This window comes from Tursiops truncatus, chromosome 2 (assembly GCF_011762595.2).
Source record: "Tursiops truncatus isolate mTurTru1 chromosome 2, mTurTru1.mat.Y, whole genome shotgun sequence".
Lineage (NCBI taxonomy): Eukaryota > Metazoa > Chordata > Mammalia > Artiodactyla > Delphinidae > Tursiops > Tursiops truncatus.
In genome coordinates this window covers 84,717,413-84,742,720 of record NC_047035.1, presented here as the reverse complement: position 1 = coordinate 84,742,720, position 25,308 = coordinate 84,717,413, and the positions used below count along the sequence as shown (strand labels likewise).

General features: G+C 44.4%; 1 protein-coding gene across 4 annotated transcripts in view; it reads right to left on the bottom strand.

The window, feature by feature from the left end:
• MAPKBP1 (mitogen-activated protein kinase binding protein 1) overlaps window positions 1-25,308 on the bottom strand; it is a 51,945-nt gene that overhangs the window by 23,107 nt on the left and 3,530 nt on the right. For 3 of the 4 annotated variants that reach the window (XM_033851522.2, XM_033851523.2, XM_073800797.1), the window contains one exon: window positions 4,547-4,638. In XM_033851522.2, coding sequence (XP_033707413.1) covers window positions 4,547-4,638 — 92 coding nt within the window. Of the gene's footprint in view, window positions 1-4,546; window positions 4,639-18,589; window positions 19,389-25,308 lie in introns of those variants that run through there. The other variant, XM_073800796.1, reaches the window with a different exon arrangement.

Below are 25,308 nucleotides of genomic sequence, written 5' to 3'. Positions count from 1 at the left end.
AGACGCACAAGCCAGGTCCAAAAGCAGTGTCTGAGCCCCCTTCCTCTCACTCACTATGGTCTAGCCACCATGGCTGCTGTTTAGCTACTCAAACAAGTGAATTGAGTCCTCCTTTCTTTGGGACCTTTGTAGTTGAGGTCTCCTCCACCTGGAAGTACAGATCTTCACACATAGATTCCTCTGTCACTCAGACACCAGCTCAAATGCTACCTCCCACTGAGCCCTGACCAGCCAGTCTCCAAGTAGCCCTACCCCACCCCACTCCCAGGTATTCACTTACTCTCCTTTTCCATCACCCTGGTTTATTTCTTCAGAACACTTATCACTCTCTGATATTACCTTGCTCATTTATTTGTTCACATGCTTACTGTCTGCCTGCCCCTCCTTAAACCCCACAGAGGCAATGACACTGTCTTAGTCACTGCTGTATATATATATTCTGCGGCTGGAACAGTGCCTGGTCCAAAGTATATTTTCAACACGTATCTGCCGAACAAATGAGTGACTATATCGATGAACAAGCTGTTTGGGGAAGAACTACAGGGCCCCAGTTTTAGGTGTGAGCTCTGTAGGGAAACCAGGAGAAAAGGCACTGAGGGGACTGGTGCCGAGTAACCCTTGCATGTGATTCACAGCCATCAGGGCACCAAGTCCAAGCATCCTCTTCCCTTAGGTCCACCCGGTCTCTCCACCACTCCACACACTCCCTGGCAACCCCCCACACAGTGTTTACCACAGAGAGGAAGAAGGGAGCTGTATGCTCCTTCAGCTCAGATGTCACTAGAACACAGTCCAGGAGGAGACTCTGTGCTTTCACGTGCAGTCCAAAGCTTTGGAGCTGGATCTCAGCATAAATTCCAATATGCGCTGAGTAAATGGAGGGCCTTCTCAGGAGAGCTGGGTTTCCCCTCCTCCTCCCTGCTTAAACCACCAAGAGGTCTCCTCTTGGCTGCTGCATAGGGCACCTCTCACGCCAGTAGCTGCTCTGCACAGGGGGTCTGCACTCAGGCCAGGCCCTGCACCCTGGCATTAGGGGTCAAGAGAAACCCATTCTCCAAACTCACTGACTCCACAGTGGCAACAGGGGCTGTGCTGGGCTCTAAAGGCCCCGAACCCTCTACCGAGCCAGCCAGGGAAGGGGCCCAAGTCAATTATGGGTGTTCAACTAAACTGAGTGCCTCAAAGCTATCTGGGGACCAGCTTGGCCTCCTAGGGCAGGGGGCTTAAAATGTGACAGGTGAGGGTGGGCTTCCTGTGGGAAAACAACAGCAAAGGGAGAGCTCTGGAGAAGAAATGCAGGAGGTGCTAAAACCGAGGGGTCTCTACCCAGAGACTTCAACCCACCTCTGCCTGACACACATCCTTCTCCACCCCACCCTCCCAGAGCTGTTTCATTTCCTTTCAGAAAACTTTGTTTTGGTTTGATATTTGCCTCTAGGCCTCTGGGAGAATTTTCTGAGCTTTGTTTCTCTTCTTGTTTCTAGGATACCTGAACTGCTCCTAGAGCAACAAGCGAAGTAGGAACTAGAGAGTGGGGGATGGGCGGTGGGGTTGGGATCACCAGATAGGAAGAGAAGGGAGACAGAGGGGAGGGAAAGAGCCTGCTTTGCTCACACTGACTTTGGTGGCCCCCAGATACCACAGAAGCACATCAGGGAGCTCTAGCACAGAGCAAAACTAAAACACCCAGAAAAGGGCCATTTGCAAAGAGAGAACTCCAAGTTCTAGGAAATCAAAAGGTCAGGAAGTAGATCAGGGCACTGCCCAGGGCTGGCCCAAGCCAAACACACTCAGGAAACCTACTAGAGGTGACAGCAGGGAAGCTTCCGTACACCACCTGGAAGGATAATGACCCCCAAGGCACAAACGCCAGGCTGGGACATGCCCATAAACAGAAGCACACACCCTTAAAGGCGCCAGGCCTGGCTGGGGTCTGGGGCGGATGGGGAAGAGAGGGACCAGGGCTCCACACTCCCCAGAGCAGGGACACAGGACTCAGCACGCACAGAGCAGCAGCCCATGCCTTTCCAGCCCGTCCCACATTCAGCCCCAGTCCCACCTCCAACAAGAAGGAACCTGGCTTTCCCGGGGCCGAGGCAGACATGAGTGGAATTCCCCGGAGGCAGACTGCACAGGGTATCCAGCAACAGAGATCATTCATCAACTTGCTTCTGGAGGGGGAGAAGGAGGCCAGCTCAGCCTCTTCAGGGTAAAGTCAGTGCAGCTCCCACAGTCCCCTACCACAGATGTCAAATGCCAAAGGGTCACTCAGAAGAGACAGACCCCAGAACCTAGGGGCAGAAGGGTCCCTGGCATAGACTGAGCTGCCCGTAAATTGGCTCTTCTCATTCGAAGAGCAGGTGAACAGCTTAAGGGAAAAGCAGCTTTTAAAAATAAGCAGCAAGACTGGTCTCCCTCCACCTCGTGCCACTTCAGAGTAAGAGCTCTGCAGTCAGACTTCTTGGGTTGGAGTCCCAATACAGACACGTGCTAGCTGTGTGACCTAGAGCAAACTGCTTACCCTCTTTGAATCTTAGTTTCCCTCCTCTAAAATATGGGATGAAAACAGTTCCAACCTCACAGGGTTGCTCTGAGTATTAAATAAAATAATTCCTGTAAAGTGCTTAACAAAGTGCCTGACACAGAAAAGGTTCTTGATAAAGGTAGGGATGATAAAACTAAAAAAAAAAATCATATATCTGATACAAAAACTACAGGAGTTGCTGTGGAAAATCACACTAGGGAACTCGGCATTCCCAAGTTGATGGTGGGGAAAGAGGCAGAGCAGTGGCCTTCCCATTTTCACTTTCCTGTGCCCAGCAGCAAGGAACAGGGAACCAGAGAGAACAGACAGAGAAAGAGAACCAGAAGCAGGAAAAGCTCCAAGCCTCCAAAAGAAACACTTCTGCAGAAGCTTCAAGCAACTATGGTTGGGGGTTTCTCATCAGTAGGAGCAGAGGAGTGAAAAGGCTGCAAGGGAAAGAAGAACACCAGCGCTGGAACCCTTCCTCTCTTCCATGGCACTGACATCTCTCAACGTGACAAGAGTAGTCAAATGTTCTGAGAAGCATTATCCATAACAGCCAAAAAGTGGAAACAACCCGAATGCCCATCAACTGATTAACAGAGAAAATGTGGTATATCCATACAATGGAATGTTACCCGGCCATAAAAAGGAATGAAGTACTGATACCCAGTACGACACGTATGAACCTTGAAAACACTATGCTAAGTGAAAAAAGCCACTCACAAAAAATATGATTCCATTTATATAAAATGTTCAGAACAGGCAAATATATAGAGACAGAAAATAGATTAGTGGCTGCCTAAAAGCTGGGAGCCTTAGGGGGAAGTAGAGAGTGACTGTTAATGGGTGTGGGGTTTCCTTTTGGGGTGATGAAAATGTTCTAAAATTGATTGTAGTGATGGCTGCACAACTCTGTGGATACACTAAAAACCACTGAATTGCACATATTACAATATTGCTTCTTTTTTTTTTTATGTTTTGGATTTTGGGCCATGAGGCACGTGGGATCCTAGCTCCCCGACCAGGGATCAAACCCATACCCCTTGCATTGGTAGGCAAAGTCTTAACCAATGGACCACCAGGGAAGTCCCTGAATTGTACATAGTAAATGGGTGAATTGCGTGGTATGTGACTTACATCTCAATAAAGCTGTTTTTAAAAACAACTAAAAGGTAGATATTAAAGATACTGAAGATGGTGTTGGGAGCTGTGTGCATATATTACACAATGGAATATTACATAGCCATTAAAAAGAATGAAGTAATGCCATTTGCAGCAACATGGATGGACCTAAAGATTATTATACTAAGTGAAGTAAGTCAGACAGAGAAAGACAAATATCATATGACATGACTTATACATGGTACCTAAAAAACGATACAAATGAACTTGTTTATAAAGCAGAAACAGACTCACAGACTTAGAAAACCAATTTACGGTTACCAAAGGGGAAAAGTGGGGGAGGGATAGATTAGGAGGTTGGGATTAACATACGCACACTACTATATATAAAATAGATAATCAACAAGGACCTACTGTATAGCACAGGGAACTCTACTCGATACACTGTAATAACTTATATGGGGAAAGAAACTGAAAAAGAATAGATATATATATAACTAAACCACTTTGCTATACACCTGAAACTAACACAACATTGTAAATCGACTATATTCCAGTATAAAATATTTTTTTAAATTTAAAAAATAAAATAAAAATAAAAATGACTAAAAGGTAGATATTAAAGATATTGAAGATGGTGTTGGGAGCTGCGTGAATACAAAGTGTGAATCTATATGCGTGGGTGGGTGTGGGTGGTCAAAAAGCAGGACGGGATGGCAACACAGACAACAGTCAACAAAGAGCCTTTATGTGGCCCCGTACGTCATTTATAAAAATGGCACCAAAACATTAACCTGGATGTATCTCCCAGAAGATACCAGAAAACCCCTGCCCACTCCAACTGGTTTAGCATAGCTATAAACTTCCATGCAATAAGACCACTTCCAAGACACTTACCCAGCTGGGTAGGCAACTAAACCCGATCGGGGATCACAGGCAAGTCCTCTGCCTCCAGACACTGTTATTCCAAGCACCTTCTCCAAGGTCACCTGTTGGAGCAAGACAGAGAAGTGTTATGTTATGGATGGAGTGGGGCTGGGAAGGAGGAGTTGAAGGTAGCCGGGACCTTCTTCCACGCTGACTGTTTCCTGATGGCCCTGTCTTCTGACTTATCCAGGTCCTGATCTGGCCATAGGCCCCCTGATCACATGGGAAAAAGCCAGTACACATCGCCAGCTTTTAACAGTGATCAAACTGCTAGGCCCATGGAAAAGAAAATGAAGTGGTTAAAACTCAGCTCATGGCCACAGAGGGACAAGAACTCTCCCAATCCAGGAAGGCTCCATTTACAAGATAAAGTCTTGGGTCCCCAGACTGGCCTCTTGGGTCTATGAGACTCAGGAGAGGTCACTGATCTTCGTACCTTGGCAGGCATGAAACAAAGGCCACTCTGATCTCCAAGAGCCAGAAGAATGTTAGGTAACAATTAGGTGACTCATAATATCCCTGATCTATGCATTCCATCACACTCTTCCCCTCCATCAGATGTCTGCCAGTTCAAACAGACTCGAAGCCTAGGAGGCAGAGACATGGCTTAATGCTGTGTTTTGCAAAGCACAGACGCTCAGAGTACTCTAATTATTATTATTAAGCCACAACTCCCACAGAGATGAAAGGGAAACATACGTAAAGTGCTCAGAGATTCTGAGAGGACATGGCCATGGGAGACATTCACCATCACTCTCTTCATCACTGTTGTTACCCCACACTGTCTGCAGGCCCTGGGACATACTGGACTAACCTCAAATTAGTTCCCTGATCTTTCTGCTAGATGATCCCATGTCAGATTCAGACTGCCCTGTAACCTCGTCACTCCCTCACCCACTGCCATAAAATGTCTTGCATGTCACTCCTGGTCCAGTCTCCTCTAGCACTGTCTGGACTCCCTGCACTGGCCCTCCTCAGGGATGTCCTTGGTCTTCGTTGGCTAAGACAGAGGGGCTTCTGAATGCAGGATGGCCAGGTAAACAGGCTGGGGTGTACTCTGCTAAGAGAGTCTTCGGGGCCTTACGAGGGAGATGTGAACCAGAAACACTTCAGGGGTGTTTGTATCAGCGGCACTGCGGTCTGCTCCCAGTCCAGGCCGGTATCTAGAGAGGGGAAGCCCATAGTCAATTACAGTAGTTTTAGGATCTCTCCTTCTCTCTTACTCTCCCAACTGGAGAATTCCAAGTGCTTCTAGAGGGCCTGTTTAAATTCCAATCTCCAAGGACCATTTTAGTTTGAATTAGGTTGGAAAGAAATGCCCTGAGGTGGCCAGAGACCAAAGTAAGTCCCCTGGGATGTTGTAGTTAAAGCTATTACCCTGGAAGGTCCCCAAGAGTCTTCTGTGCTTCTTGGGGATGTGGACCAGGAATTCCAACATGTGTCTACTCACTGACAGAGGCAGTTTAGTTCCAGGGCACCACACCTACCCACAACCACCTGGCAAGCACCAAACTTGCCAGCTACCCTTGGGCCTTTCTGAGGCACTAAACCTAGTGGGGGATAAACTAACTTTAGCCTACTCTATACATTCTTGATATTCTGCCCTAACTTATGCCTCTTTCCATACTTTTTCTCAGCTTAATGACCCCCTCCCCCTTCTCCGGCACCCACTCACCTTTCTGAAAGGGCTGAGCACTGCACCCTAACTGGAGAGCACAAAATAACCCTGGGGAAGTCCGGGAGATACTCAGTTCAGGGCACCACACCCTATCCTGGCACAGTGCCTCTGGCTATCCCCGAGGGAGGGGTACTCAGGAACATTCCTGCTGCACCAACTGCCTACTGCAGAGAAGAGAGAAAGAGGAGCCTGAGGCCAGCATTACCCACATAGATGAGAAAGGTCACCAAAGCAAGCACTGAGCTAAAAGGCCAACTCAACTCCTATTCTCTTCAAGCTAATCTGATTTCAGGCAAATCCTTTGGATTCATATTTTCATCAATCCCTCCCTTATGCTTCAGCTTTGGTCCCAAAGAATCAGACCAGTCTGTGGGTTCTCAGCTTGCCTTCTCTCTCTGACAGGAATTTGGGTAGGTGTTTTGTGGGTAGATGATCCAGTTCCACAGAGAATTAATTCTGGAACTAGCTTGGAGTTTTCAACAGCAATCTAAAGCAGGAAGGAGATGTGAGTTACTCAGACTCGAAAGACCAGTGTTTATCAAACGTTTTTGACCACGACCCATCGTAGGAGACACATTTTATATCTTGATCCAGTATAAACATACATGCTCATAAAACTGAAATAAAAGTTTCACAGAAAAATACTTACTATCATTGCATGTGATAAACTCCAATTTCTATTATATTCTATTTCATTAAAAAAATAATTCTGGTCATGGCCCACTTTATTGACTTCATGACCTACAAGTGGACTGGCAGCTGCAGTTTGAGAAACCCTGCTAAGGACCATCTCTCCCCGCTGGGCATGGGATTCATCTCTGGTCCCTGGCATCTTTGTGTCTGTCACTTTCCTCCTAGGACTCTCCACAGTGGAGCAGACATCCGGGCTAGGAAACCCCACAGACAGGAGTTTGCCTGGGCTCAAAACTTGGATGATTTTCAAAGGATTTATGGTTTTTGGCTTCCTCTGGATTTCTGAGCAGCTATCCAAGGGAAAAAAAGGCAGTTTCCTTTGACTCTGTGGAGGGGGAAGAGCAGGGGAAAAACATTCAGGGGCATCAGCTGGGTTTTATTTTATGTTCTAACTCAAACCAGCTTCCTGTTTGCAGGGAGGTTTGGGGCTGAGCTCCACTTTCAAAGGATCTGAGAGTCCAGAACTCCTGCAAGGCCTCCAATGTCTAGGCTTGTCCTGCAAGGCTCCTGCACGATGGACTTTATAAACTGACTCTCTTTCATAACCCTCTCCATATTCTTTCCAAAAATGTGGTACAGCTTCCATCTACCCTAAGAAATGGAGACAAACCTGGACACCCCCTTGCAAACCCACCCTGGGCTAAAAGTGCCCAAGTTCAAGTAGTGGTGTGCTGCAGCTGGCTCATGCTGGCTCAGGACAGCTGACTGTGCACCTCTTTTCCCAGCTCCACATTCAATGAGAGCACATTGGTAGCTTGAAACCACCATGGTGGGAGCACTTACGCCATGAAATCAGACAACGCTACAAATCAGGGCCCCTCTTGCCCCTCAGAGAGCACGTAAACATTTACCAACGCACCGCTAAGCTCAAGCAACTTTTCTCTCTCCCTCGGACTATGGCTGTAACTCCCATGTGTTCCCTCTGCTTCAGGCCTTGCTTCCTATATAGTCTTTTCTTTTTCTCAACATGGCAGGCCACAGTGATTCTTTCAAGAAATATAGGAGATCATGTCATTATGCTGCTCAAAAGTCTCCAATGGCTCCCCATCCAGATTCTTCACCCCGGTTTAGAAGGCCCTAAGTCACCTGGCCTCTGGCTGCCTCTCTGACCTCGTTTCCTCCACTTCGCCCTCACTTACTCCACCTCAACCACCCTGGCGCCTGAAGCACCTCAAGTGGATTCTAGCTTCAGGTCCTCTGCATAGGCTTTTTATTCCTCCCACTAAAACTCCCTTGCCTCAACTACTCACACAGCTAATTCACTCAGGTCTTTGCTCAAAGGTCTTCTCCACAGGGAAGGCTTTCCAGACTGGCTTTACTGCTATCACTCTATACCCAACTTATCCTGCTTTATTTTTCTTCATTGTACTTGGAGTCAGAGAGTGACCCAACATTGAGTATATCTTTGTCCACATACTTACTGTCCGTCTCCTCTACCAGAATATGAGCTTCTTGAGGGCAAGGCCTAAGTTGTTACCCCTCACTGATGCATCCCTAGCACTTTAAACAGTGCCTGGCACAAAATGGGCACTTGATAAATATTTGATGAATAAATGAATGCATGGCAGAGGCTTCAGGAACAGTGAAAGGACAGAGATGGGAAGCACAAGAAAACTGGGGTATTTCAAGCCAGTAAAGTTGCTCTCCACGAAGTATCTAAAACTGGTTGTGTGGGAATTCCCTGACGGCTCAGTGGTTAGGACTCTTAGGTCCAGAGGTTAGGCGTTTTCACTGCCGTGGCCCAGGTTCAATCCCTGGTCAGGGAACTGAGACCCCTCAAGCTATGTGGCCAAAAAAAATAATAATAAAATGAAATAAAACTGGTTGTGACAGAAAGACCATGTCCAGATGAGGACAAGCATAAAGGGAGGTTAATGGTACAGGGAACGTTTTGTTTCTTAAGCTGACAGTGGGCACACAATGGTTCACTCTATTATTCCACATGTCTTTACTATATGTCTTAAATATTGCACAGTAAATGTTTAAAAGAGAGAAAAAATATGGTCCAGGATGTGGTGTGGGGCTCAGCACCTCATAAGCAACATCCTTCTATAGTTCACATCCCTGACTTCTCTTTTTCCTAAAGCCACTTCGTTGACACTCGTTGACCCAGCAATGTGAGGGGAAGGGGTACAGAGAGCTCAAGAATCTGTGTTTTTATTTGATTTACGTTTCTCACTTAAGAGCTTATAAGGCTGCACATGTTTATGATGCTCTGACACGCTGCTTCCAGCAGAAGTTTTCAAGGACCACTGCACACATCCCTTCTCCTGACTGCTAAGTGTGGCAGCAGGTGATGAGATGGGGCTCCCTCAGCCTGGGTCCCTGAGTAACTCTGATGAACAGGGCGCCCGCGCTGACCCACACTGCAACAAAAGTATGAGCAAGAAATAAACTATCCGTTAAGTTATGGAGTTGTTGAGGTGATTTGTTACCACAGCATGACATAGCCCAGCAATTTTCACACTTTTTGGTCTCTTACACTCTTTGGTTTCTTAACACTCTTCGAATTTATCAAGGACCTCAAAGGGCTTTCATTTATACAAGTTATATCTACCAATATTTACTATATTAGAAATTACAATGGAAATACTTAAATAAATTTAATTCATTCAAAACTAATAATAAACCCATTACATGTTAACACTTTTATTAAAAGTAACTCTAGTTTCCAAAACAAAACCAAAAATATTTAGTGAGAAGAGTGGCACTGTTTAACATTTTCGTAATGGCTTAACAGAAAACGGCTGGATTCTCATAACTGCATCTGCATTCAATCTGTTGTGATATGTTATTCTAGGTGAAGATTAAAAAAAGTTGGCCTCATTTGGATACGTAATTGGAAAAGAGGGGATCGCAGAGATCACCTAAAAGGGTTTTGGGGACCCCAGGGATTTTGTGACTACACCTTGGCAACCAATAACCTAGCCCCTCCTGTATACTACAGCACCTCTCTTCATAAGGAAGCAAGCCCACTAGTATGAGAGTTCTGGCCTCAAGCATCATTTGAGGAAAATGAGGCAGGGAAGAGGCCCTATGAGAAAATAGCTGTCCTCAAAGTCAGGGATGGGACCCCAAGTTCTGACAGGAACTTCAGTTCCAAATCCTCATGGCCCAAATGCCAATGAAATATAGTCCAAAAGACACACCAGTCCAGGTAAATGATTCTGGCTGGTGAGTTGGGACACAACTGCTACAGGCAGCTGGCAGCCTGATACATCCACAGTTCTAGGAACATCATGCACAATGAAAACTCAGAATTAAGACGAGGGTACCCACTTTGTACTCTGCAGTGATCTCCTCCACATCTGCAACACAACCTAGAAGCAGGGAGAACACTCGAGTTGTGACCCAGCTTTTCCTTGGACAGGTGGAGAGTGTTGAGATGGGGGAAAGCCTACACCAACCTGAAAGAGAGTGTCATCTTTCCCCAGAAGCAAGGCTGCAGGAGGGCAGAATTACTACAGACACACTGCAAAGGAAGGCTTGAATACCCACCCCTCCCAACATGCACTAGGCAGGGCAGTACTGTATCCTCCTAAGAGAAAGAAGGAAAGCAAAATTATCCCTCACTGTAATGAGATAAAGGGATAACTTCATAATAGCCTATTCCCAAGAGAGAAGGAAAGAATAAAGCCAACTGTTTAAGAGCTCTTCTGGCTCTCATTAAAGTAGATGGAAAAAACAGGTGGCTCAGAGGCGACAGATGGGACTACTCGTTCATACTAGATAGAACAGTATTTTCCAACACGCGGATTGCAGCCTATTAATGGGATTTGAAATTGATTTAATGGGTTATGAATAACTAAAATAGAACAAAAAATAGATCTCATGGCATGTAGTAATAATGGTAAGTACTGAACGTGAAACTTTATTTCAGGGGTGTGTGTGTGTGTGTGTGTGTGTGTGTGCGCCCTGGGTCACAATGTAAAGTGTATTCCTTAATGTGAGTTGTTCTCAAAAATGTTTGAAAGTCACTGGGATGCTATGGGGGTCCTCAAAATCCATTAGGGAAGATGAATGACATACTACAAAGTAATCCAGTATGTGATGAGGGTCATAAGAAAGATATAAAGTGCTCAAAAAGGAGAAAGAGAGATGATTTCTGAACAGGATAAGGAAAGGGAAACAATGAAGCTTTCCTGGAAGACTAGATGGAATGTGGCCTGGTCAGTGAGGATAGGATTTTGACAGATGGAAATACAGAGAAATACAGAGAAAGGAATTCTCAGTAGAAGAAGTTGCATGAATGAGTTCGACAGAAGGAAACAACAGAGTAGGTGAGCAACAGTGAAAGCAAGGATCTTTTGTAGGAGACTTAGGTCAGGAGAGGTAGACTATAACCAGACCGGGAAGGGCCTTGATTGCCAAACTAAGTGGGGTCATCTGGAGGCTCTGGGAAGCTACTGAAGGGTTTCGAACCAGGGACACAATCAAAGCTATGTTTGGTGATGATGTACATAAGACCCATAGCACAGGCAGGGAGCCCAATTAGGAGGCTATTACAACAGTTCAGGTGAGAGGTAATAAGGATCTAGACCAGCATGAAGATAGTGAGAGTAGAAAAGAAATAATGACAAAGAAAAAAGTGACAAAGCAAATAGAATTGGCAAGATGGGGCACCGTACAACTCTGGAGGAAAAAGAAGACTCAAATTTTGAACTTCAGAGATAGGGAACAAGGAGGTGCTATGAAAAGAAATGCTGCCATGATCAGGAAGAGGACCTGGGTCTGGACAAAGGGGGGAAGGATGGGAACCGATGATGTCGGTTTTAGACATGTTGAATCTAAGTCGCTTCAGGAATATTTAGTAGGAACCACAGAACATTCAACTTAGCAACATACACATGGAATTGATGCTTGGGAGAGAGGTGAGGACTAGAAATAGATATTTAAGAATTATTCAGAGGGGCTCCCCTGGTGGCGCAGTGGTTGAGAGTCCGCCTGCTGATGCAGGGGACACGGGTTCGTGCCCCGGTCCGGGAAGATCCCACATGCCGCGGAGCGGCCGGGCCCATGAGCTATGGCCGCTGAGCCTGCGCGTCCGGAGACTGTGCTCCGCCACGGGAGAGGCCACAACAGTGAGAGGCCCACGTACTGCAAAAAAAAAAAACCATTAAAAAAAAAAAAAGAATTATTCACGGGGGCTTCCCTGGTGGCACAGTGGTTAAGAATCCGCCTGCCAATGCAGGGGACATGGGCTTGAGCCCTGGTCCGGGAAGATCCCACATGCCGCGGAGCAACTAAGCCAGGGTGCCACCACTACTGAGCCTGCACTCTAGAGCCCATGAGCCACAACTACTGAGCCCACGTGCCACAACTACTGAAGCCCACGCGCCTAGAGCCCGTGCTCCACAACAAGAGAAGCCGCAGCAATGAGAAGCCCGTGCACCACAACGAAGAGCAGTGCCCCCCGCTCTCCGCAACTAGAGAAAAGCCCGAGTGCAGCAAATGAATACCCAACACAGCCAAAAATAAAATAAATAATAAAATAAATAAATTTTTAAAAATCTATGGAAAGAAAAAGAATTATTCACAGAACTTCCTTGGTGGTCTAGTGGTTAAGAGTCCATCTTCCAATGCAGGGGACATGGGTTCGATCTCTGGTTGGGGAACTAAGACCCCACATGCCATGGGGCAACTAAGCCTGCGCGCCGCAGCTACTGAGCCTGCGCACCACAACCTGAGAGCCTGCGTGCCGCAACTAGGGAGCCCGCGTGCCGCAACTACTGAGCCCACGCACTCTGAAGCCCGCGCGCCACAACTAGAGAGAAGCCTGCGCGCCACAATGAAAGATCCTGCGTGCCGCAACAAGACCTGATGCAGCCAAAACAATAATAATAATAAAAATAAATAAAACATTTTTTTAAAAAAAGAATTATTCACAAGGAGGTGAAAACCACCACTGAAAGTACAATGAGGCAGGAGAAGACAGAAGGAAGAGAGAGTGAGGCTGAGGACAGAAATGGGGCTGTAGCTATTTTTAGAGTATGGAGAAGATGAGGGCTCAGGCAGTTAGAAAGGGAGAAGGAGAACCAGGAAGCCTGTGAAGAGGAGAGTTCCCAGAAGGATGGGGTAGTCAATGTAAGTGCTAAAAAGAAGTGAAGAAGCAAGAAATGGACTCTCCAGAGTCCAAAGCCATCTGCAACATAGCACAGGGTCCCCAGCAGTCCCAAACCCCTAAACACATGATCTCAGGAACTCTAAGCAAGGCCTTCTAAACTCTTCTGGTACTTCTCTCTCCAGTCCCTAGATCTGACCAGCCCACAAGCTAGAGGAGAGACACCAGCCAATGAGAGATCCAGTGTGTGGAGCCAACACACACACAAGACAACAGCACTGCTAGAGAAGGGTTTCTTGTTGAGCCCACAGCATACACGATTCGAATCTGTTCTTGCTTTCTTAGTGCGAGGGACTACTACAGGGAGTCTGCAGTGGCAAGAAAGCAGCTGCTCCCTCGAGAGAGAAAACTAAGGGGCCAGAGCCACAAAAGGCCAGGGTCATCTAGGATTTAGCTGACCTCAAACTGGTAAAGAAACCCCAGCAACTGGGAGGAAGCCGATCTCTGTTTTGGTTGCCATGTTTTGTTGCCACCAATTTCTTTCTTCCCCCTTCTCCCCTTCTCTACTTCTTAATCCCACTCAATACAAGTTATAAATACCCGAGTTATAAGTCATTCCAGCCAAACTATGGGTTTGCTATTTCTATAAACAAGCATGTCACAGACCTGTCCGAGGCAGAGCCCCCTCTGCCTTTCCCTCCCTTCCTGCAGGTTAAGAATAACTATGCCTGTCTCTTGCCCACACACTACACTCTAATCTCACAAAGCAGATCCTCCACCAGATTCTGAGAACTGCCACTTATGCAAAAGCCACAGAGGAAGCCAAGGCCAGGAGGCTTTGTGCAGAGACTTAGCCAGCTGGGCAGAGACCCAGTGACCAGCCCTGGGAGGGGGGAGGGGGAAGCGGGTATCATGCCCAAGCTCACTCACTCCTGCTCCTTCAGAGACCAAAGTGCCATCTGGTCAGAGGCAGGAAGAGACACAATGGCCACTCCAAAACTGTAGAACAGACCTTGCCTCTCTACTCTGCTCCTGGTTTCTGGGGCTGATTTGTGGTTCTACTTTCTATACCATGAAGTCTCTCAGAAACAAATAACTTCCAGTATGACAGAAAAACCAAGTTCCCTCACTAGAGATCAAGATTTGTTGGAGTTGAGCCAATTCTGCTGTGCTGAGATTAAAATAGCCTTAGCTTCTAAGGAAGGTGAGTCTGCCACTGCTTGGGAAGAGGTGACCTTAGAGATCCTTTAGCATAAGCCCCTGGAGACTAGAGAACAGAGGTTCCCAATTCCGGCTGATCAATAGAATTACTCAGAGGACTTAACAAGTTTTTTTCAGATAGCAGTCCCTACCCTATACCCATCCCCTGCCTCTGCAAGATTCTTGATCAACAGCTATGGAGCAGGCTTCAAGAATCTGCATATTAAAGCTCTCCTGGGCTTCCCTGGTGGCGCAGTGGTTGAGAGTCCGCCTGCCGATGCAGGGGACATGGGTTCGTGCCCCAGTCCGGGGCCCCGGGATCTCCCACATGCCGCGGAGCGGCTGGGCCCGTGAGCCATGGCTGCTGAGCCTGCGCGTCCGGAGTCTGTGCTCCGCGATGGGAGAGGCCACAACAGTGAGAGGCAAAAGCTCTCCAGGTGGTTCTAGTGATTAATCAGGTGGGGAACTATTCAATTAAAGCATTTTGCCTTTTTATTTCCAAATTTCAACCCCTCCTGGGACTAGGGAGAAAACAATGCTCTGAGTATTCTTACAAGAATACCCACACCCATGGGCTGCAAAAGGTCTTGGGCAGAGAGAGGATCTACAGCCATAATAGATACCATTTATTGAATGTGTACTCTGCGCCAAGAACTGTGCTAAACGCTTTGTAAGACCATCTCATTGAATACTCTTGACAACTTTATAAAGGACTAGTATTATTTCCATTTTAGTTATGAAGGAGTCAAGTAAGTAGTCAGTGGAAGAACCAGGATTCAAACCTAAGTCTGTCTGGTTCCAGAAACCATGGTGACCAAGGAGGGAGTTCAGGTTCTCCAAAACCACCAGAATGTTGCAGTTTCTGAAAGAGCACACAGGGAAGTCACCAAGCCATCATGGAGGCATCAGGGACAGGTCTGAGAACCAAGGTAGAAGGCAAAGGGCACAGGATGAAGTAGAGGGGCAACAGGGTTCTCTCCTCCTAGCGTTAATGTTTTTTAAAAAGTAGCAGGTCTTATCAGTAGCTTAAATGGGTCTAAAAATGCGTTCTGACCTCTCCTCACAGAGATGGTTGCAGAGAAAGAGTAACAGAGGGTCTTCCAATGTCAGAGTACCCCACCTGGTCAGAGCATGCTCACATCCAGCTGGCATTAGAACCTACAGTCAACACAGACAGCTGACACCCATTTCCAAGGCAACTAAAACTACAGTGTTAGAAGCAGGGGATTATGATTTCATGTGCAGATGGAGGAAGAGGTAAGGATGGCATCAGACCTCAAACCAGAAGGGAGCCAATGAGAGGCCTCTAGCCAAAGGACTCAATTATAATACAGCCAACAGCGGGCACCCAAGTCCAAACAGCAGCTTGAATAACACAGTGCCTGGTATAAAGCAGGTACTCCTACCCTCCCTTTCTCTTCCAGTTATCAGAAAGGCAAGGATAGGAGACACCTCAATTTAAGCAACCAGAATAAAGGAAAAAAAATTTTTTTCCTCTCTAAGGTCAGTCCTTGCTATACCAAGACCAGAACCACAAACAAAGCTTTATGACCTAAAAATCTGATCATCAAGAAAGGTCTGATTCTTCCTCATTCACCACCTCTACATGCCTGAGTTTTCTTAATCTCTTGGTTTCCAAACTTTGTAACCAGGGAGAATACTAACTGTTCCTTATCTGGACTAAGTGTGCAAAGTGAATGTGTGTTCTGGGAAAAGGGGAGTGGAGCAGACTCTCAGTGTTCCTGCAATCATGCCAACTTGTTCCATGAGACTCTCCTAGAAGAAGGAAGTTCTCTTCAATGTGTTATTCTCTATAAAATTCTCATTTCCTTTCCATTCCTAACGCCAACACCCTGGTTGAGGCCTTTGGCACCATATTCCTGGATACAGCAATGGCTTTCTAATCAAGCTCCTTACTGTAGACCCTGCCCTCCCCTCCCCAACCCATTAGAATAATCTTTCCATAGTACAGCTATGATCATGTCCCTCACCTGCTCAAAAACTTTCAATGGCTCCTTAATGCCAACTAAATAAATTATAAATGTCTTAGCCTAGCATCCATCTGTCAATGGGCCCTATCATTCTTCTAATTCTATTTCCTTCTACTCACCATATGAATGATGTGCTTTTGTCAATCTGGATTATTCATTATTCTGGAAAGGAGCTCTGGGGCTTTTGTTTATATTCTTCTGCCTGGAATGCCCTTCCCTTCCACCATCCCATACTGAAACCCTACCCCTTCCTTCAAGAACCAGCTCAAATATCACATCCCCTATGATTCTTTCTGTGATCAACCTGGCCAGAAGTGACTCCTCCCTCCTTGGAATTCTTACAGCAGCACTTAATTTTCATCATTCACACGGCATGTGTTACTTAGTACCTTGTACAGAAGTTCTTTAAGGATCTGTCTTATCTCTCCTGCTACTCTATAATCTCCTGTAAGGCAGAGGCTGTATCTCATACAACTCTATGCTTATAGCACAGCGCACAATGTTTAATACAGTATATTTGTTGAATCCATTTTTAATACTTTAAAAATATTTGTGACTATTCTTTGGTGCATCTTACTTAGTAAATTCTTTAACCTCCTAGAGAATTCTCCATCTATCATAGCCAAACCTAGAAGCTGGAGCAGGAAGCAGGATTCTGATGCCTTTCCAGAAAGATTGGTGAAGGTCTGAATGGAATAATCCATGTACCTTGCATGATTACAAACCAAACAGTTTTACCCCTGACTTTAGTAAATACATGCATGGCATGGCTCTTCATAAATCTGACTTAAATTATAATTAACGAGTAAGTCCAAAAAGATTGAGATAATTTTTGTTTAATAAAAGTAACAATACTATTACTTAAAAAGAGCTTTTTTACCTGTCCTTTTTAATCAGAAATGAATGGAGCTATAAGTAGTTATTCTGGATGTTAGAATTATGAATGACCTGTTTTCTTCTTTATGTTTCTCTATATGGTGTAAAAAACTCTTTTCAGAAAGCACATGTACTTCAGAAAGTATAAAAAGACATTTTATTTACCAAAGCTAACCAAGGAAATATTTTTGAGTATCAGAAATGAATTATCTCGGGACTTCCCTGGTGGTCCAGTGGCTAAGACTCCACGCTCCCAATGCAGGGGGCCCAGGTTCGATCCCTGGTCGGGGAACTAGAATCCCACATGCATGCCGCAACTAAAGATTCCTCATGCCACAACTAAAGAGCCCGCATGCAGCAACGAAGATCTCACGTGCCGCAACTAAGACCCAGCACAGCCTAAATAAATAAATATTTTTTTTAAAAAAGAAATGAATTATTTCAAATTCAAGAAGTTAATGATGAATTTGTGAGAAAATATTTTTATGTCCTATTATTACTAAAAAAACAAAGTTTATTATACCAGATATATTTTCCAACATTTGTACACAACTTCTTTAATAAAATGAGTATACAGATTTTTAAATTTAAACATTTTAGATTTAAATATGAAATACACATGTTTAAATTGGAGAGACTTTTATCTTTACTATTTTTTTTCTACTTACAAAAATAACACACACTCATCGTAAAAAATTCCAACATTACAGAAATATAGAAATGTAGATAGTGAATGTCCACCATAATCTACTATCCCTCCCTGAGGTAACCAATTTTAACAACAGTTTGGTATTTATAGCCTCACAATTTTTTCTATGCATATACTAACATACATGTTTTAACAAAATATAAATAATCATTAACATAAAAACTGTTATACAGTTTGCTTTTTGTCACTTAATAGATCTTGTATACCCTCTCATATCAGTATATATAGATTGAACTCATTCTTTTCAACCAGTACAAGGTATTTCATTTATGGATGTACACCAATCTCCCATTGATGGTTACTTGGATTACTTCAAAGATTTCACTTCTGTGAATAACGCTCCCCAACAACAGAAAAATTCACTTATATACACTTTTGTGTGGTGTAAGTGTTTGCATAGAATAAACTCCCAGAATTATAACTGTTAAATCAAAAGATATGAATATGTAAATTTTTCTTCTAATGGATATTACCAAGTTGTCCTCTAAAAAGGTTAGATCAATGTCTGCTTTCACTAACAGCAGAAGGGTATGAGTGCACTTGTTTCCCCACATCTTCATATATTTTCTTTAAGGAAAAATTATTTAAATAGAATATTTCACTCTCATCCAAACATTAGAAACATAAAACAATGGGTCATAAAATTAATGCGTTTCACTCTGCCTTTAAATTCTTAGTCTGAAAAGAAGCTCTAAGACTAATTCACTTCCCAAATTATTTCCCAGTATAAATGAATTAGCCCCAAAAGAAGAAAAAAGTTATATTTATTTCTACAGAAGCTACTGCTGTTAAGAAGCATGCTTACTGGGCTTCCCTGGTGGCGCAGTGATTGAGAGTCCGCCTGCCGATGCAGGGGACACGGGTTCGTGCCCCGGTCCGGGAAGATCCCACATGCCACGGAGCAGCTGGGCCCATGAGCCATGGTCGCTGAGCCTGTGCTCCGCAACAGGAGAGGCCACAACAGTGAGAGGCCCACGTACCGCAAACAAAACAAAACAAAACAAAAAAGCATGCTTACTACTCCAGTGATTTCCAATCAGACACAGTAAATTAGGACTCCCCCCACTCCTGGTTCACTAGCTTGCCTTTTTTAATTCCCCAAAATCATATCCATAGCCCTGAAATAAATTACACAGTAGTTAGTATCAAAAAGAATATTTGCTAAATCTTTCTTTTGGTCAGTAGTTAAAGTATAGTTGATACAAGTTAATATTGGCAAGAAAAAGGGGCTGAAGATAGGTCACAATAAAAAGCTGCACAGGGAGGATGATATAGTGTTGGAACAGAAGAGGTTGAACCTGCAAAAAAAGGACTTCTCACAAATGGAAACTTGAAGGAATAAAATCTTGCCAGCAAATTAGAAGAAAATTCCTGGATATTCTAGAAATCTGTGGACCCTGATAATATTAGAAACCCCTTAATAGCTGTAAACTTATTTAGATCTTACAATGTGCTTTCACATTCATTAAATCTCATTGAATCCTCACAACAGCCTTGGGAGAAAGCCATCAGTATTCCAATTTTACAAATGAGAGAGAATCCAGTTCCCTCAGAAGTGAGGAAGCTGTCCCACCAGCCCCCACTACACACACACACACACACACACACACACACACACACACACACACACACACACACACACACACACACACACACACACACACACAATCAGCATGGCTACTTAAAGTATGGCCCAAGGAAGAGCAGCATGGGCGTCACTTGGGAGCCTGGTAGTAATGCAGAGTCTCAGGGTGGGTCTGAATCTCAGTCTGCATTTTAACAGGACCACTGGCCTCTTGCCCCCACCCACTAATCTGTCTACACCTCAACTCAGAGAAGCCCTGTTCACCAGCCAACTATGAGGGAAAGTCTCTACCACAGCTGCTGTGGAGGCCTCCAAAGGGAGACCAAAGCAGCCTGGGGAAGGAAGGACAGCATAAGGAGAAAGGGCATGTTCAGAAAAGTCAGCAGCAGGTCATTAGGTCATACGAAAACCATCATGGTGTACAAAGATACTGTGCTTTCCCAAATAGAAGCTGACCAATAGTGTCAGGGTACCAGAGGCAAGCCTGCAGCCTGCCCATTGCATGTTTAGTCCTGAAAAGCAGCTGCTTGCTTTTCTCTAGGCAGTAGCTGAGTGATGGCAAGAGTCAAGAGTTCTGAGCATGCTCCGAGCTCCTCCCCCATGATCACAAACTAGCTTGGGGCTTCCTCTCCTCAGGACTAACTGGGGCAGCTGCAGGAAAGCATGCATTAAGATCCCACGCTTTTGCTACCATAATGTTATCACTGTTGCCTATTTCAGGAAATAAATCAAAATAATACAAGTTTGAGATCAGGTGAGGCCAGGCACTTGCTCAAGGAACTTAGCAACCCCGGAGCCCACCCAGCCAAACAGAGTCAGGTGGGCAAATGACCTCATTTTCATGTTCCCTGAGCCCCAACTGTCATCATCCAGGTCAGCCCTGGCACAGGGTGTTTTAGATCCAGCTTCTTTCACAGAAAACAGGCATTTCAACTCAGCGACTCTCCACAGCTTCAAAGATAAGGTCAGTTGTGCGTAGGGACAGCCACAGAGGTAACGAAGAGGTGGAGAATGGGGATGAAGAAGGAGAGATTTGGGGTAGGTGGCACTAACAAGCAGTCAGGAGTGTGAGCTACACAATCAACCGCCAACTAAGAGCAGAACAGTTTAAAGCCTCATGATACCCACACACAAAAACAACCGAGGCATCTGTTGGTCTCCACTTCACTCCCCCACCTCACTCCAACTCCAAGAGAGAAGCAGTAACTGCTTGTGGCTTATGGTCATCTGGAACCACACAGCTGTGCCCTGTCAACTTGACATTCACGTACCCACAGAACCACGAGCTGTACAGTTCCTAACGGTACCATAGAATGAGAAGTTGGGATACAGTTCATGAAATCTGGAGTTGGGAGTGGGAAGAGGAGCAAGGATGCAAGGGACAAGGGTTACTGAATGATGGTTCTAAAATAACGTTCTAAGAAGTTCACTAAATTAACTTTTATGGGGAATATTGGGGGGAAAGTGTATTTTTTAAGGTACTGCCCTTTTCCAAGCTGATCGCAGATGTGACTCTTGGCTATAGCAATACTGGGCATACTTCTGTGCTCAGTGTCATGTTTTGCACATGAAGACTCCCTGGGAGGAGTACAGGATAAAGATTAAGAGCAGGCTTTGGAGTTAAGATAGCCAAGATTTGAATCCCAGCTCAGTCATCTACTGGCTATATAACCACCTCTCTGAGCATCAGTTTCCTTATTTATGAAATGGGGATAGTAATAGTATTTATAGTAGGGTGGTGTGAAACTTAAATGAGATAATATACGTACATGCTTAAGCACAGTACACAGCAAAAAACTCAATAAATGTTAGTCATTATTACCACTACAAATATTATTTCTAGTATTATTATTGTAAGATAAAGACAGGAAGCACTGACAACAAAGGCTGGAAAGGGGTGGTTCCAATAAGCATACTACCTGGAAATGTTGAATAGCACAAATCTATAATGGATAGAGAAGAAGAAACTTGAAAAGGACAAATAGTCAAGATCAAGTCCTTGAGTATTTTAATTTTTAACAATAAAATCATCTTAATTACATAAGACAAAAATCTCATCTCACCTTAATGACACCATTAGCATCACATCCTTCAGAAACTTGGCAGTGTTCTATTTCTTGACTTGGGTGGTGGTTATGTGAGCAATCATTTTATAATTATTCACAATACAAGGTTATATTATTATATTTCATAAACTTTTCAATGTCCGTTATATTTCACAATTTTTTTAAGTTTCGTTTTTAAGTGCAAGCACCTTTAATGGGTCAGCTGAACTCACAGGGAAATGACCAGAAGCACCACTAAAGGAACAAAGAAAGCAAAGACAGAGGAGAGGTATGACAGGAAGTCAGAAACTTAATGAGCTCAGCACAAGTGAGAAGCAATGTTCAAACCCAGAAGAACCTGAGGAATTTCTTCTCAGGATTCCTCCAAAAGAGAATGTGACAAAGTGGGGAAAAAAACAAAATAAAACGGCCACGTGGTCTCACAAAGTGTTGTTCCAAGATCTCCCACTACATTTAAATCTCAACTATGAATGAAGGGGCAGGGAAGGGAAAGTATCTTTAGCTCCATTCCAGGTTTAGGGGGGGAGATAAAGTGTATAAATTTAAAAATCTAACCTAAAAAGAGACTGTTTTATTAGACTAGGGAAACAACACATAGAGCATTACAAACATTCTCTGTGATAAAATGAGAGAGGGTGGAATTCACTCCCTAGAAGTCTAAGAGGAGACATCCATAATTTGAACTCATTCTTCACTAAGCATCCTTCAAAACCAGAGGAAAATGCTGTGGCCAATTAAGAAGCACTGTGAACTTGCTGATACAACAGTTAGGAGGAAGGAAACCAAGATTTGGAAAATCTGAACAACCAAAAATACCAACCCTAAAGATCTACACTGCCCAATCTGTCTGCCACACTCACTTTATTTCTTGACGTCCTCCCACCCCCCATTTTTTAAAAAGAGGTAACAGAAGTTAAAGTAAAATCCACAATGTGGATTTGATTCTGTAAACTTCCAAACAGATGGGCAGCTCTCACTCCACACCTCTACTGAGAACTGATGTGAAAGAAAGCTGACAGAAACCTGGCCCTGTCCTGCATTAAACAACAGAGCCCAGAGGAGAGGCTTAGCTTGTAGCAGTGGGAATGTGATTCATAATATAACAAATCCTACTGGAAACACTGTAGCTTTTTTTCCTACCAACAGGGCAGTCTGGACATGAAGTAAAAACCAACAGATACTCTGAGAACAACAGTGGGACAGACCATGTTCCCAGAGAAGCTTAGTTTGAATAAACATAGTCCCAAATTTCAAGCCCTAGACTGTTTTCCAAACAAAGAGGCAGTGATAACAGCCACAAGTCCAACTTGAGACTCAGGGGGTTGACAGAGAGGTTATAGAGGTCAGACTGAAGCCTCATTTCTATGAATGTTTTTTCATTAGTCAAGAAATGAAAACATACAGATAACAAACAGAAGAGAGAAGTGAAGTCAGAGAAATACCAATGGCCCCAAAGACAGTCAAAATACTAGCAAGAAAGAAGACAGTGACTCAAACAGATCCAAAAGGGGAAACTTGCCCTAAATTACAAGCTGAGAGAGGGAAAAGAAACTTGGAAAGCAGCAGTACTGTTAGATTCTGAAATAAGTGAGGCCAAATGGATGAGGGCAGGCTTTGCAAGACAACTTAAAGCCTGAAGAGGCTGGGCTATTTTAGACAGCAAAGCAAGAGGTGTTGGGCTGCAGAGAGAAGAATCCTCTCTCTCCAGTGAGACTTACTTTGAAGGCTGAGGGCAGCTGCAGGCACCGGAAGGAAAAGGAAATGGAGATCAAAGGAACAAGACCAGAACACCTCACACTTTTCCCTGTACACCATCTGTTCTGAGGAGCTCAAGACACTTCACAAGCCTTAACTGAAGACTATATCATAGACAGAAAACTCAACAAGAACTTGCCCAAGTTCACTCACAAAGACAGGTGAGGGGCAGGGCTGCTGGCCACAGAGGCCTCTACTCTCAGTCATCCATTCTAAGTGGGGAGCCCAGAGAGTATGTATTACACACTAAAAACTCTTGGTTGCTATGAGTCCCAAGGGCAGTGGGTAGTGGAATGGTGACAAAAAAACTGGCTAGGACTCAGGGATATTATCATAAAGTTTTCCTATTTCTGCCCCCAAGGGAAATTCCTGCTGATCTAAGTAAGGCAATGACCATCTCCTTACATCTTACCCTACAACAGGGCACTTCTCTCAGATCTATCCCTGATACAGCAGTTTAACAGAGCAATCAGTCCAGAAGATACAATGGAGATTAAACAAACTACTCAAGGAGAAGAGTATACTTACTGGGCTAGCTTTATATATTCTCAAGAAGCCTCAATGAGGACTTGGGTATGAAGCCAACAGATTTCAGGGTGGGCTGAAACCAGCAGTGGGCTTCTGGTGGAACTTAATATATACACAACGAACAAACTCTACCCCCAGAGGTTCCGATTCCATATAGATAGGATGGGGCCCAGGAATGCATATTTTTTAAAAAGTTGCACAGGTATTCTGATGTCTTACTGCCCTCCTGACCTCTCCCCCAAGTTGAGCGCCATCAAGCTAGAGCCAGCCAGTGATCCATAAATGCTTTGATTTCCCTGGTGGCACAGTGGTTAAGAATCCGCCTGCCAATGCAGGGGACACAGGTTCGAGAAGATCCCACATGCGGCAGAGCAAATAAGCCCACGCGCCACGACTACTGAGCCTGCGCTCTAGAGCCCGTGAGCCACAACTACTGAAGCCTGCACGCCTAGAGCCTGTGCTCCACAACACGAGAAGCCACCGCGATGAGAAGCCCATGCACCGAAGAGTAGCCCCGGCTCGCCACAGCTAGAGAAAGGCCGCGTGCAGCAACGAAGACCCAACGCAGCCAAAAATAAATAAGTAAATAAATAAATTTATATTTTAAAAAACTGAATATGACTCCTCACTGCCAAATAGGCATAATAAAGAGTCTCAATACTAATACCTGGGCTCAAACACTAATCCAAAGCTGAAATTAGATTACTGCCACTTTTTTCTTCTCTATGAAACTCACCTACACAAATTCTTCTTACAGCCACATACTAAAAGGCTCAAAGCACTACCATACAATCAGGCCGGAGAAACACTGGGGGAAGAAATGGTGGGGGGGGAGGATATGAATTAGACTTATATTCATAAAAACTGAGAACTAGAAGAAAGTTGCAGTCACCTTGTCCATCGTTTCCAAAGGGATAATATATAACTCGGATTGTATTAATGGCTATTAATAAGGAAGAAGATTTCAAAACCTCCCTCACTCATTTTTTCAAAACCTAACAACCCTCCAGCACAGGCAATCCTTTTGTATCCCTAATTTAAATCTTGCCTGCTTGGCTTCAGTCCATTTCTGTCCTTTGTTAAAATGAAAAACAACCCAGCTCCTTCCACATAAAAATCTTTCAGAAACTTAAGAAAAGAGGGGGAGGGTTAGCTATCAAGAGCACACACATTTGCTTCTTAAAGAAAACACAGTTCAACTGAGATGAGAGAAAGAACTGACAATTGCATAGGATTTGAAGTTGAAGAGTGTTTACAACTGATAACTTTGAGTTACACTTCATCAAGACTCAGCAGATCTGGCATAAAACCTCAAATTACTCTTTTCCAATTCTATTACACTGCAGAGACTTCCTTCCCTCCCTTAGAGAAAGTTTAATACAAACCTCAGCTCTCATCTACTCTCTCTAATAACTTAAATCCCCATCTCTACTGACTCTCACTTTGGCTTTTAACCATATTTTAACCATATTTTTAACTAGGTCTCTCCTGAATTAAAAAGCCTTTAATGAGCACTACTTTCCTTTCTCGCTAATGCCCTTCACACCTAAATAGGCTACATCTCTATTTCTTTTTTTCACATTTTATTCT